Genomic DNA, 15,418 nt, shown 5'->3' on the forward strand with positions numbered 1-15,418 from the left:
CTGGCTGGCTCCAAGGACAGGTCCTGAACCATGCACAAGAATTCCTTGTAAAGCTGTCAGGGGTGGGTGTGCATTCCAGGCAAGGGGAGCAAAGGTGGCACAGTGTGTTCCCAGAATGGGGTCAGCCCAGCTAGAAGAGGAAAGGCTTCATTCTGCCAGGGACAGAATGACTGTGAAGCAAGCAGGGGAGAGCACGGAGGGCAGGTATCTAAAGGAACTCAGCAGTGACGGGAAGACACAACAGGACATGAAAGGATGCGATGGCAGAAGTCCAGGTGATCATGAAGACACAGGCCTTAACTAAGGCAGTGGCTGTGGCAACAGAAACTAGGAGGCACACAAGGAAAACTTTAGAAGGTAGAATGGCAAGTCCTGGGCGAGGGCTGAAAGGGGTGGGGTGAGAGAGGAGTATCACCGGCTCGGGGAGACTGGATATCAGCACTGTCTACCACTATGGGGAACATCCTATCACTCAAAACCAAACGTGAAGAATTCCCTTCCCCTCCAAGTCTCCTCTGATGCCTGTATTTAATGATTCCTTCCATCTCTGCACTCCCTCTTTTCATGTGTGACAGTCGTCTTGTCCTGTCATAATGCAAGTGTATCATCTCCCCCTACTGAACTTCCTTACTATAACTTTTCTCTGAGCAAGTTCACAGGGAGCAAAGATCCATCTCACACTTCCTTCTAGCACAGTAAATGATCAATAAACAATTCAGAAGTTTTGGTGTTGTGAAAACATCCCTGGAAAGACAGAGCTAACTACTTATCTTTCGGTGGTTTTAATGGTTTAATCCCAACCCTTTTTCTAACTCAGTAGGGCCAAGAGAAAATAAAACAGAATTCACAGATGTTGATGAAATAAAAATATTCTCCTATTTTCCAGGGCCATGGCAGACATGGTTTGGGCCTTAGTGGACACTGACACTAGCAATTTATTTTCAATATTAACTTATTGCTTTTAAAACCATAAAAACACCTTCAAGAGATAATACCATGATTGCCCAAGAGCTGTAGGTCAGATACCCACAAACTCAATCATCATACCATTAAGAGCTAAAAAAAGCAAAGTTGTTTTTTTTTTTTTTTTTTTTTAAACGAACATCTGGTTTTGTTCACTCTTGAATTCAGGGAATATGCTTATTGAGACTTTGCTATGGCTGATTACAGGGTCCAGGCAATGTCATGTAGAAATATTTAAAGGGTCACAAAACAGTACCTACAGAATACATAAATACCTAAGCAAACTAAGTTTTTATATGACAAGCTGCTGTGATATACTGTTGTTCTATAAAAATCTATTAATTATAGCTTCATTCTCACTATACACCGTCTTCCTATTTAAAAAAAAGTATATGGTGAGGATGGGGAAAAGAGGGAGAAGCAGCAGAAGGGGACGGAGGAACATTAGTAGCTACAGTCTAGTTTACTTTAGAAAAAATGTATTCTATATTATCAGTTTCTTTTTAATTAGTAAAAGTATTTCATTTAGTCAATAATTATTATGCTTTCAATATTTTAACTATTCAATACTCACTGAGAAACTCTCCTAAATCTAACATAATTTTCTGCCATCTGGCATGCCAGTATCTCCACATGAAGGAATTACTTAAAGATCAAAAATGAAAGAAATAGAGATAATAAATGCAATATTTGGAACACAATATAAATCTTCTCAAATTGTTATCTAGTAAGTCTTTATCTTCAGAGGGTTTTCTTCATGTTGATATTTGGTCTTTTATATTATTTGCTTATAAAACAAAACTACACTAAGTAAATATTTTCATAAAGAGTTAAACTGGAAAAATTTAAATTCAATCTCTCATATTTTATTCATTAGTTTGCACAGGCCCAGCAGCACAGTTGGGAGCAAGAACAACTGGGTTCCATTCCTAGTTCTGTGCCACCACATGACCTTGGAAAAGTCACAGTTTTTCTATACTTGAATTTTCTTTGGGCCAAACAGGGTAACAGATCCTGAATCTGCTTAATTAATTAGTTTGATATTATGTTATTATGATAATTTTGGCATATTATGACAATGATAATTTTGTGGTAACATAATTTTTTATAAGTGTTTTGAGATTTTCAGAGAAAAAAGTACCATTGAAAATGACTGAAAATCTTAAACAACAACAAAAAAATCAATATTTCTGGCAAATCCACATACTAGGAAGGGAGTAGCATAGAAAAAATAGCTCAGTGGGATTAGTTTTACAGACTTAACTAAACTTTGAAATATATGGAAGAATATAATAAAAGAATATAAGAAAATAACTACATGTGAAAATTACTAATTATAACTTCAACTGTAAGGATAAAGGAAAGTTATTATTATTATATGAAGTTGCCTAATGCTTTAAAGACAGCTGATGTTGCTTCAAACATGCATTTTGTGCTACCACAGAACTGTGGAATAGTACTGGTATCTGATAACCCTGCAGAAATTCAAGTCCATTTGTCATCTTCTTTTCCCCTCATTGTTGACCAATTATGAGAAACTTCACAAGAATAAAATAAATCCATTGAAATCCAAAGCTGGCAAATTTTTGCTGAAGAAAATTTAACTACCATGTTGCAACTGCCCAACGTGTGCGCATCTGAGTTTTTTTTTTTTAATCTATCTTGCTGATGGCCCATCCAGAATATATATATTCCTTATGCTATTTTCAACAGCTTTTATCCTATTTGGATGGGTCTAAAGAGAGCATGCAAGAATGGCAATGAGAATCATACCTCAGCAGTCCTCCCATTTGGGAATATATACTTACAACTGCTGCTCCAGGACTTTAACAAGGACTTTATGCTTATTTCAAAAAACACAGAATCCTGTAGACTCAACATCCTGTCTCCACCGGCTGCAATAGCAGCAGCAGCAGCAGCAGCAGCAGCAGCACAGGCAAGCAGCAGCGGCAGCAGCAAAGGTTGTGTTGATCTCCCTCTCCAAGCCGCTGTCCCCTCTCTCCTCACAGACAGCAGAGTTTTGGCCCACAGTGCCTTGGCTTCATTACCATGCAGTCTCGCAGTGACGCACAACTATAGTGGAAGCGCTGCTGAATGCAGATGAACTATCCAGTTGAATAAAAGCTTACGAGTTTATTGTAAGTGCCCTGAAGGACGCCCTCACCTTTCTTTATGCAGACCTACCCACGGCCAAAATGCTGTCTCTGTTTCAGTTCCTGATACCAGTTTTGAGGAGCAGTGCCTCCGGCTGCTCTCAGTGTCATCACCAGTGCTAGTGAACGGGCGAGCAGGGCAGCTCTGCCCTTGGATGCCAACTTTTCTCATTAGCTAAGGGCTTTAGAGATAAAATTTCAAACTGAGTAAGATCTTTAAATCTCTTCCTTTAATTACTGACACCTCCCCCCACCACCAAAAAAAAAAAAAAAAAATCAGTGGAATTTCTCCCAATCCAATGTGAGTTTCCTCTAGGTGATGTTAGTAGTAAATTCTCTCCACCCCTCTCCACACCAGGCAGTAGGCAGTGGTTTTCGCAGCATGCTCATGATGATACCCAGTCCACCGTCTCATTTACCCCACCAGAGAATAACACCGGCTAATGGAATGAAAAGATGATGTCACAGACACTGGCTGAGCTTCCAACAGCCTCTAAAACTGCTCAGCTCAGGACAAAGTTTTTTTCTGCCCTATGCAACTTATTCAAGAGAGATAACTCTATTATAATGATGGGATTGTTTGAAAACACAGGGTCTTCCATTTTTAATATAACACCTAATTCCCTTGAAAACCTTACATTCAAATCATCACTGAACTGTGAAAAATCCTCTGGGTCAAATAAAAAGCAAATCTGTAAGACTTTATTTCATAGAAACTGTTTTAAACTGAAAACAGGCACTTTTAAAAGCCTAACTACTTTTTGAAACAGAAAAATTTCACAACCAAAACAAATAGAAGTTTATGTCAAAATCTAAAGAAAAAATGTTTTGACCTATTAATTTACTGTCTCTTTGGAGGTCCATGGGGGATATATTTTAGAGTTATTGTTGCTGTTGTTTTTCCCATATGTGACAATGCATTTGTACTGATCCATGAGTACTACACTATTATATCCTTCAAGTACCACAAAGAATAAGTAAATACAGCGGCCAAAGTCATAACCGAATAAATATATTCATAGCCAAATGAGTAGGCATTACATTAGAAGCTAAACATCCTTCTAAATACAATACTCTATGGGGAAAAATCTAGTCACATTCATTAAGACACATTCATTGGTAGTGATATGAAAAAGTTATCTGTAGTTTTTCAGAGCAGTACAAGAAACCTGGTATTAAGTCTGGAGCATTCCTGAACAGACCTAAGTAAATTCAAACCAGGGACACAAAGGATGACCAACAGAGAACCCCAATGCCACCACACTATTGTGTGGGTATGTCTTCTTTTATCAGAGACCTCTCAGGACCTGTTTAGACCAAGATTTCTCCTGGGATAAGGGAACACAAATGCTTTTAGACACGGAACAAATAAAGGACATCCCAAAGCCTATACATCGTACCTACTATATCCCATCATGTACACTATCCATGTATGCCAACATGCAAAAAACTCCAAGCTTTCCAGAAACTAGTTCATTCTAACTAACATACATACTCCTCAAAGTGGTTTAACAACACAATCCTCTTTTCACCAAACAATTATCAGATTAAAGGAATAAAATGATCCAGGCCCAACAAACACACCATTAAATGCCAAGACTCAGAACTGAACCATGTCAGAAAGCAGACAAACTAGCAGAGAGATGCCCAGTCACTTTCCCATCCTCCTCCCAGCCCAATTTGGCTAAGCCTGTCTCACAGAAGTCTTAAAAGCTACTTAATGTTATGTGGCTATAATGTCCCACAAAAGCAACTAAGGTTCTTTCTAGTAAACTTTTATAAGCTATAACAAGTAAGTCTAACTATTTGCAAATAGACCAGAGTATGATAATATTGGGTTCCGGGTGCTAAATAATGAGTGATTTTCTCACAAGTATTTTTTTTTTTTTAAGAGAGAGAGAAGAGAAGAGAAGAGAAGAGAAGAGAAGAGAAGAGAAGAGAAGAGAAGAGAAGAGAGAGAAGAGAGAGAGAATTTTTTAATATTTATTTTTTAGTTTTCGGTGGACACAACATCTTTGTTTGTATGTGGTGCTGAGGATCCAATCCGGGCCGCACGCATGCCAGGAGAGCACCCTACCGCTTGAGCCACATCCCCAGCCCACAAGTATTTTTTTTTAATTAGAAAAAATTTTTTAAATAAAATTTTTTTAAAATTTTTTTGCTTAATTTGTCTACATGGATCTAAAAGAATAAATCAAAACCTGAAGTTTCTAATTGGTCTATCACTGTGTATATACATCCAAAGAAAATCAACAGTTTCTTTTGATAATAAATACATAATAAAAATTAATTTTTCCAACTACATGTAGACTAATCCAATAGGCTCATATGGACAGAGCCTGGTTTCTCTGAACTTTATTCTGAAATGTAAAGAACAAAATAAATAGTGTAATGCAACTACTAGTCACAAATATTAAAGGAGAGATTAATGAATTTATGTTATTTCCTTTCTATCTCTTCTCAATTTTTATTACCCAAATCACTAAAGTATTAACTGGGAAAACCACATACACATCAAATAATCCTTTTTGAAGACCATGGAAGAGTCCCATTGTGTTCTAATTTCTTTCTCAATCCTTTAATCACTAATCCTGTTTTAAAATTAAATAATGATACTGCCATTATTCTGTCCTTAAGGTTCCAATTAATCATAGAAACCAAGACATGGCCTAAAGCTTATTGCAAATTTTATCAAAAGACCAGAGATGCCAATTTCCATTTTATTCTTTCTATAAATCCAGCATTCTTTGAATAGTATGTGCATACATATTTTTGGTATTATCATGAAAAGAAAGCCACGGAAATTGTTTCTTGACAGCAGATCCTTGGCAAAGCAGAAAAATCTAATTTGGATAATTTCTTTCAACCATATTCCTCCTTGCCTAATAGATTACAATATATTAAAGAAGACTTTTTAAATGATGCTTTAGAACACTTTTAACAACTTCATCATTTCAGTATTAGCAGTCTTTTTATTGAGGTCCTCTTGGCATGGGCCAGATACCATAGGGAAGACTGCTTGTCAGTGAGGATCATGGTAATTCTCTTGACCTCCCTGGGTTAGAATGTAGATTTCCTTCTTTCTTTTAACCAATTCTCATTTGATTATATGCCCTTCTGATATTTTAAGGACTCATGAAATTAGTCACTTGCTTTACATTCTTAAGTAGAAGGTATACACAGGTATACTCACATTCATCAAAACAATGGTACCAGGAAGAATTTTCAGCAGCATACCTTATGGGATCTGAGAAAAGGTTCCTTGATATATAATAAAATTGGGGCTTAACTGAAAATATTAGAATTTAGTGTTCTGGCTACACAAAATAAAATAAGATTACTAATTCACTCTTAGGAAAAGAATACAAATATATGAATGATTCCTCATATTGAAAGGTTTAAAAATATCTCAAGAAGTATTAAACTAGTATCCAAAACCAACATAGATGGAAAAATTATTTTGATAAATATTGGTATAAAATGTCAAAAACTCTATCACTCCTAGAGCCTTCTACAGCCTCCATAGATTTTATGTATTCAAAAAGGCCTCATTTTTTCTGGAGTTTAGGAAAGAAGTTATAACCAAAATAAATAAATAAAGCAAAAGAAAAGAGGTTGAAAGGCTCTAGGTGGAAGAAAATACGCTCACGGGTTTGCTAAATGATCACCATCACACATGAAATGCAAATGAGAAAAAAAGCGGCAAAAAATCACTTCAGTGGTTTGCTTTAAAATTTCATTAAATAACACAACATAGTGTTTCACGGTAACTACTATACCATTAGCTGACATCTACTTCTTGGTGTACTTACTTTTATTTACTTACATCTTTCTATATTGCCCAAATTTTCTACAATTTTCTTCCTTACTGAAAGGAAATAGGGCTCCTTGGAGAATCAGCTGATTCCATGGATGGAGCAGAAAATACACAAAATGAGCCTGAAGCATCTTCTTAGAGTGGTAGAAAGAAGGGAGGACTCAAGAAACAAAACAATGTGGTATGTCAGAGAGACTCGGGGGTCAACTCAAAGAGCTCTCAATGGCCAAAGCTGTAAAAATCCAAGCAACCAAATAAACAACACAGTTTTGGAATGTAACCCTAGGCATAAAATAAAATATTCAGAAATCCATATTCATTATTATGGGTCGGCTGTCTTCACCAAATTTCATATTGAAATTTAATTGCCACTGTAAGATATTCAGTTGGAGGAAACTTAATCCAACTATGATATTTGGAAGCAGGACATTGGGGAGGTAATTAAGGTAAAATGAGGCCATAAGGGAGGGGCCATCATTCAGTGGGACTGTGGCCTCATGAAAAGAGACCTGAGCTACGAATCTAGCCACATAAACTACCCAGGGACACTGCAGAATATGTACCAGATACCAAGGCCCCATTCCCAGAACTGTGAACCAAATCAATTTTCATTCTTCATGAATTCTTTGAAAGTCTATGGCATTCAGTGATAACTAAGACAGACTAGGACACTAATATAAAATAAATGGGGGAGCCCAGCGCAGGGGTGCATTGCTGAAATCCCAGCGACTCAGGAGGCTGACGCAGAATTCCAAGTTCAAAGCCAGCCTAAGCAAAAAGCAAGACACTAAGCAACTCAGTGAGGCCTTGTCTCTAAATAAGATACAAAACAGGGCTGGGTATATGGCTCAGTGGTTCAGTGCCCCCAAGTTCAACACCCAGTACCCCGCCAAATAAAAAGAATAAATAAATAGGGGGTGGGGAGAGACAAGTCTTACATTATATAGAAAAGAACCCAGTGGTTCGAGAGGCTGAGGCAGGAGATCAAGGGTTCAAAGCCAGCCTCAGGCAAAGTGAGGCATTAAGCAACTCAGTGAGACCCTGTCTCTAAATATAATACAAAAAGGGCTGGGGATGTGACTCAGTGGTCAAGTACCCATGAGTTCAATCCACTGTACAAAAAAACAAAAACAAAAACAAAAACAAAAAAAACCTGACTGCTGTCATTTGAAAGGCCACCTTAGCAGGTTGGCCTTTAGCTGACATCTAAGAACTCATCTTCTGAGAAGGTCCCACCACTCCCAGGCCTAATAAAAGCCACCCACTAGGCTTCAGTGGTTTGTGTTGGGAATTGCCCTGGCTCCAAAGACTAACTTCCCCATCCCCCAAGAAGAGCCGTCCAATGGTGAGCTCTGCTGGCTCACGTGATCTTGCCATCCAATGGTGAGCCCTGCTGGCTCACATGATCCTTACCCACCAATTAGAACACACCCCAAGCCAGCTGTCAAAAAACCGTTAAATTGTTGAACTGTTTCAACTGTCAAACCACCCCCGGCTCTATAAATATGCAGAGCTGCCTCAATAAACGGGTATTTTTTTCTCCGATGGCAAGCCTTGATTGTTCTTTCAGTTTGTACTTGTGATATGGTTTATGCTAACACCTGCTTCCCCTGCTGGGAATCTAAAATATGGATAAATGCCAAGCAGGGGATGCCTATATGATCAGCCAGATTAAAAACCCTGGGCATCAAGTCTCTAATGAGCTTCCTGAGTTGGCAGTGTTTTACCTGTGGTATTATAGCTCTGTGACAGTGAAACAGAAAGTAAGTGAGAAACGGATAGTTTTATCATGAGGAAATCCAACATGACCTCAGCCAGAATATCAAGGGTAATACCGCCAGTGATAAGTCACGTTAACAGTACTCACTCTTGATATAATGTGATGCCATGGGCACTTCCTTGTCTTTTTCCTCCAGAAAACCCATAAGCCCAGTCTAACCATGAGAACATCCAAATAAAGGACCGTCTACAAAATACTCACCCAATATTCCTCAACACTACAATAAAACAAGGAAATTCTGAGAAACTGTTACTATTTAAAGGCCCCAAGGAGACTCAGCAAGTGAATATAAAGTGCAATCTTAGATTAGGTTTTGGAACAGAAAAAGAACAAAAGATAGAATCCAAAGAAATGCAACCAAAGCATGAGGTTTTGTCAGTAAAAATTTATCAATAATGGTTCATTACTTGGGAATAATGTAACACAATGATGTAAAATGGTAACAGGAGTGAAAACAGTGTGGTGCATAAGCTTTTTCTGTACTCTCCTTGTAATTTTCTATAAATCTCAAAAGTGTTCAAAAAAACATGTTTACACATAATACACACATTTAAATATAAAATACATAAAATTAAATATAAAATATATAAAATTTTATTATAAACTTCTGTTTCTGGGTATTGAGAGAGTAACCAGACTAGGACTCTCTCTCCTACTTTAATTTACAACACTATACAACATACACAAACAAGGCTTTAGACATAGGACAACAGGAAAAGGACAATACATTCCCTGAAAGATGGGAAACAAACAAGAAGAACACAGTTATCACCTCAACATTCTGCCCACAGGCACTTCGGTAACACAGTCCTGGGAGAAGATCCCATGAAAATCCATAAACCACAGAAATTCCCACTGAATAGCCAAGGCACTCTGTAGATATTACAGAAGGGTTTTGTCTTATAATAGGGTTCAAGATTGCTTCAAGCACTCCTTAAAGTAGCTTCAGAAGGTCCAAAACAATCTTGTAAAACAAGCTTCAAAGTATTGCCTTCCAGAAAAAAAGAATGAAATTCTTTAGGAGAATATAACAAAATCCACCAGTCAACAATGTCATTCACAATATCCAACATCTAATTAAAAAGGTTTGATGTGTCAAGAAGTAGGAGAATGTGATTCATAAAATTAGAATTAGACAAGTTCTTTAAAAGACGATTATAAAATGATTCAAGGATTTAGAGGAAAAAATAAACACAATGTTAAAAACAAACCTTTTTTTAAAAAAGATTCAAATAGAACTTTCAGATAAAACAAATACAACAGTCCCGCCCTTATTAACATGAATATGTTCTAAGACCCCCAATGGATGCCTGATACTGCAGATAGCACCAAACCCTATATATACTATGGTTTTTCTTATACAAACATATATAAAATTTAATTTGTATTTATATTAGGTTCAGTAAGATTAACAATTATAAGAAAGCAATTAAAACAACATGCTATAACAAAATTTATGTTAATGCAGTCTCTTACTCAAAATATATTATTGTACTCACTTTTCTGCTTGTGATGATGTGAGACGATACAATGTCTACATGATGAGATGAATGACATCATAATAACAGCATTAGGCTATGCCGGGTTATCTATATGTGGGTTATTTGAACAGAAGCACTTTAAATACCACAACAGATAATCTGAAAACTGAGTTGGCTTCTAACAACTAATAGGTGGGTAGAATACACAGCATGAATACGCTGGAAAAGGAATGATTTACATTCTGGGCAGGATGGCTCAGGACACAGTCAGATTTTAACATGCTACTACGAATGGCATGCAACTACAAATTTATGAAGATTTTATTTCCAGAATTTTCCATTTCATATTTTCAGACCATGATTCTCTGTGGGTAACTGAAACTGCAGAAAGTGAAACTATGGGAAAGGGGAAACTAATGTACCTAAAACAATGAATTCACTGTGTGAGACCAACAGAAGACTATAAACTCCTAAAAAATTGGTAAACTTGAAGAAATGGATACAGAAATTCTTCAAAGTGAAGCACAGACGGCAAAATATAATACTGTTATAATTATAAATAACAAAATGAACAGAGCCTCGGTGACTCATGGAACAACATCAACATGTCTAACATATATGGAACTGAATCTAAGAAGGAGTGAACAGAAAATATTACTAGAATAAATGATAATCAGTATTTTTCTAAAATTGATTTGACTATAAACCCACAGATTCAAAAATCACAAGCCAAAATACATGCATATGCATTCACACATACACACACATATGCAACACATGACAAGGCACATAATAAACTGCAGAAGCCATTGATAAAGAATTTTTAAAGTCATCAAAGAAAATGATTAATTATGTACAGGGGAACAAAGATAAAAATAAATAAAGACGTCTTATCTGAAAGTATATAAAGCAGAAGTTGGAACATCATCATTGAAAAGCTTAAAACAAAATTACTGACCTACAGTTCTATATTCAGTGAAAATATCTTTCAAAAATAACAAGCAAAATTAAAACTTTTATGTGACAGACAACATCTGAAAAATTTGTCAAGACAATAGACCTGCACTATAAAAAAATGTTAAAGAAAGTTCTTCAAGTGGAAAGAAAATCATAAAAGATCAGTCCACACAAGCAAGTGAAGAGTGCCAGTAATGTGGATAAAGAGAAAATCTTTTCTCATTTTACATGTTCTTTGAGTTAACTGGTAGGCGGTGGATGTAGCTCAGCAGTAGAGCACTTGCTTAGCATGTGCAAAGCCCTCAGTTCAATCCTTAGCACACATATACAAAAAGTTAACTATTTAAACCAAAAGTGGTTAGCAACATACAGTTGGGTTTAATATGTATTAATAAAACATTTGACGACAACAGCACAAAGGATGGAGGGGTGAAACAAAATATAAGATTCCAGGTTCTTACATGTAAAACGTTATGCAATTATTGATAAGTAGGCAGTGATAAATTGAAATTCATTTTGTGAAGTCCAGAGCAACTGATTTTGAAAGAGAGAGCTAGCTAATAACCCAATAGTAGAATGAATTAGAATATTAGAAAATACACAATTCAAAAGAAAGGGGGGAAAGCGGGATGGTAACAACAGATAGAGCAAACAGGACACAGAAAAAGACAGACTGAAACCAACCATGTTGCTAATTAAACATAAATGGTCTAAATACTTATGGACAAATAGTGAGTACAAGAAATCCTTATGCCCTTGACAAAGTTAGAACTAATGGTGGAGATAAAAACGTGTATGTGTGTATATGTGTGCATATACATGCATATGTGAGTCAGAGAGCCATTCTACATACAAATGTGCACATATTAAATTGCAAAACTGTGTAAGTGCTGTGCAGGCAACCAAAGGAATATACGGACAGAGAATAAGATGGAGTGGTCAGAAAGGAAGGCCAATTTGGGAACAGCATCAAATCTAGATTTGTTCAACAGCAGATCTTCTACGGAATGAACCTTTAGGCTTAGCCCCCAAAAGAAAAGCAAATAGAATAACTCCAGCACCCAGAGCACCAAGTCCTACCCATGTGGCTCTTCTGGGTGCCTGAGGAGATTCCCAAAGAAACCCCAAAACAACACAAGGACTCCAAGAAATACAGAAGCAGACAACAGGAAGCCGGACAAGGATTTTGAGCAGGAAAGAGGTCAGAAAGGCCACATGATTGGTTGGGTGGAGAAAAGATTAAAGAACACAAGAGAAGTAGATGGACTATTTAAATTGCTCAGACAAGAGATAATGACTAAAAATACAGTATACTGCTAACAACAAGAAAAGGGGGGAGGAGAATAGGGATAAAGACACAGATCCAATTTTCCCCACTAGATCTTCTCCTGGTGTATTTTGTATTTGGTAACTAATAGGATCAGAAAAATAAGAAAATGTTGAAATATTCAAAAGTGACCCCCAGGCTTAGAAGGTGGGAAGATGGTAGTGCTGGACATGATTAGGCAAGCGTAGGTCACAGCGAGGAGAGTTTGGGCTCTGTGAATATGAAGTACTAAGGGACACTGAGACAAGAAGTGGGAGGACAGAGACAGCAGGGAGCAGGCACACACCAAGCCCTCAGGGCTGCGGAAAAGTGAATTAATTATCTTCAAGTACTTGCTAGCCAACAATAACCACAAATTAATGGATTCCACTGAACTGAAGGAAAATAAAATAACAAAAAGATAATTCAAAGTCAGCTCCACGAAAGGTAAACAAAGTAAACTACTGAGTTATGAAGAGAATCTATTATAAACCAACTAGACTAGAATTTTGAATAGAAAGGTTTTAGGTCAACTTTCAAGTCCAAAATTCATTGCTTCTGTTAGAAGGATAAATTGAGTTCTTAACCATAGCTCTGAGTGAATGTTGTGTGTGTTGGGGGGAGGTGTATTGAGGATTGAACCTAGGGACATTATACCATTGTGCTATAACTTCAGCCCTTTTTACTTTTTATTTTCACTAAATTGCTGAAGTTGGCTTCAACTTTGAATTCTCCTCCCTCAGCTTTCCCAATCAGTGGGATTACAGGTGTGGGCCCCCATGCCTGGTTAGTTTAAATAAAGATAAGTCTGATACAAATACCACAGGTTGCATCAGTGCATCAATGTACTCATAAATAAGCAAACTGAAACCACCAAAGAAGTATTTTCAATATCTCTATCATTTGGGGGGGAAACACCTACCTATTCAGCAGCAATTATATGACGTATGTATTACTTGGGTAAGGTACAATTACCCTTATGTTCCTGACACAGGCATTTATTAATAGCCCAACTTGCTCCCAGCTTTGGTCTTAGTTCCTTTTTTTAATCTTTCACACATAAAAAAAAAAAATGCTTCCTGTAGTATGAATGAAACAGTCCCAACCCTATAATCATACTTTCTTCTTTGTCCTCACAAACTATACCAATTTTCTATCATTTGGCACAAGGCTAAGACATTATTTCTTGAATGAAAGAAGAATCTGCTTTTTTAAAAATATATATATATATCTAAAATTCATTCTTGAGTTCCTAAAAACTCTAGACAAAAACTTTTAATTGCGTGAAATAGTCATTTTGAAGACAATAATAAAAATCCAGATGTTGAGACTTTTAGAAAACCTCCTGGTTACTAAATTTGTATTTTTATAACACATAACGTACATATTTATTGTCCAAAGAAGCTAGATTAGTAATTCCATACATTCACTGTCAATATAAGTAACACAGATGTTTTGAGCAATAAAGGGTATCTGCATTGTAATTGACCAATCCTACTGAGAAAGAACAAATAAAATTCTATGAACCATGAAGGTGAATGTTGAGTTTACTATCCACAGTAAGACTTTCTGAGAACAAAGAGGGCACCATTAGCACCTGTGCCAGAACAGGGCCGAGCACTGCAGTGACCTAGGGCCTTTGGAGACCTAAGGCAGCCTCATCCAGGAGGTGCTCTTCGAAAAGCCAGGGCTCAATACCCGGGCCAGCACTCACCTTCCATACTTTCCCTACATTGTTGGTAGCATACTCCGTTTTCAACCAACTAGAGGTCTTCATCACCAGAGTCACCTTTGATATCACTCTTGGTTTAAAACAACCAGGTATATCAGGAAGATTATAATATAACATAAAACAAAGAATCTAAATTGGAAAAGGAAAAGCCACCAAACTGCAGAGGCAATCAATTAAAGAGACAAAAAGTAAATTGAGGAAGTAGATAGAGTACTATTAGGGTCAGAAAGAAAAGATGAAGAGACGTTCGGTACCAACAAACAGGCAAGCTCAAAAAAGAAAAAAATGTTCATCCATGGCCAGCTTTTAATCACAACATACACTATTAAAAGTAATTTGAAGAGCTTAACTTTGTAAGCTTAATGCTCTTCAATGCCCCACTCCTAAACTTTGCACATCAATAATTAATTTTTTGCTGGATGCATACACCTGTAATCCCAGGGACTTGGGAAGCTGAGGCAGGAAGTTGTGAGTTCAAGGCCATCCTCAGCAACTTAGTGAGGCCCTAAGCAACTAAGTGAGACCCTGTCTCCAAATAAAATATAAAAAAGGACTGGAGATGTAGCTCAGTGGTTAAGCACCCCTGGGCTCAATCCCTGATATCCCCCACTCTGCCACAAAAGAAAACTAATCCATTTTTTGATAGAATTCCCCCAGGCAATTCTTAAGCACATTAATGTTTAAGAAGAAATATCTCAAAATATACTAATACAGAAAGAACATTATCTCATCTCTAGTACACCTGAATCTAGTTAAAAATAGAGAATGGAAAAATTTGGAAGCCTAAGAAATAAAGAGAATTCTTTTGTATTCCTTACAAAGAACTTTTCCGAGTTTTTTTGTTTTTTTTTAAAGTTTCTTCTTCAAGTAAACTATAAATATGTAGCGTTTCTTACACTTTCTTTTGAGGATAGTGTAAGAAAGTGGACTTAGCCTAAATGTAAATCACTCTTTAGAAACAAAAATCCATCAAAAGTCTAAGAATTTAGATAAGGCACTTACAATTTACATTTGTAATAATTTAAACTCTTTTGAATTACTGCTTATCTTTAATAGTTTAAATAATCCAGTGATTGATTAATATTAATAGATGAATGAACTGATCCTCATCTTGACCACTATTTATCTACAAAGGACCACCTAAAATTGTTTAGGTCACCTTATAAATTAGCTAATTTTTTTAAACAAAGAAATAACTAGGCTCAATAAATTTTATGATTAAAAAATTA

General features: G+C 36.5%; 2 protein-coding genes across 10 annotated transcripts in view; one reads left to right on the forward strand and one right to left on the reverse strand.

The window, feature by feature from the left end:
- Fryl (FRY like transcription coactivator) overlaps window positions 1-15,418 on the reverse strand; it is a 230,864-nt gene that overhangs the window by 146,720 nt on the left and 68,726 nt on the right. For 8 of the 9 annotated variants that reach the window (XM_040292463.2, XM_040292462.2, XM_040292460.2 and 5 more), the window contains exon 1: window positions 2,772-2,898. The exons of the other annotated variant lie outside the window; for it this stretch is intronic. In XM_040292463.2, coding sequence (XP_040148397.1) covers window positions 2,772-2,844 — 73 coding nt within the window. In that variant the 5' untranslated portion in view covers window positions 2,845-2,898. Of the gene's footprint in view, window positions 1-2,771; window positions 2,899-15,418 lie in introns of those variants that run through there. 9 annotated transcript variants of the gene reach the window in all.
- Window positions 94-3,096, forward strand: LOC144366667 (uncharacterized). The gene is made up of 2 exons (XM_078021280.1): window positions 94-357; window positions 2,826-3,096. Exons 1-2 carry the CDS (start codon window positions 261-263, stop codon window positions 3,065-3,067), a joined length of 339 nt encoding a protein of 112 aa, XP_077877406.1. The 5' UTR covers window positions 94-260; the 3' UTR covers window positions 3,068-3,096.

Source organism: Ictidomys tridecemlineatus, chromosome 9, assembly GCF_052094955.1.
Source record: "Ictidomys tridecemlineatus isolate mIctTri1 chromosome 9, mIctTri1.hap1, whole genome shotgun sequence".
NCBI classification, from domain to species: Eukaryota; Metazoa; Chordata; class Mammalia; order Rodentia; family Sciuridae; genus Ictidomys; species Ictidomys tridecemlineatus.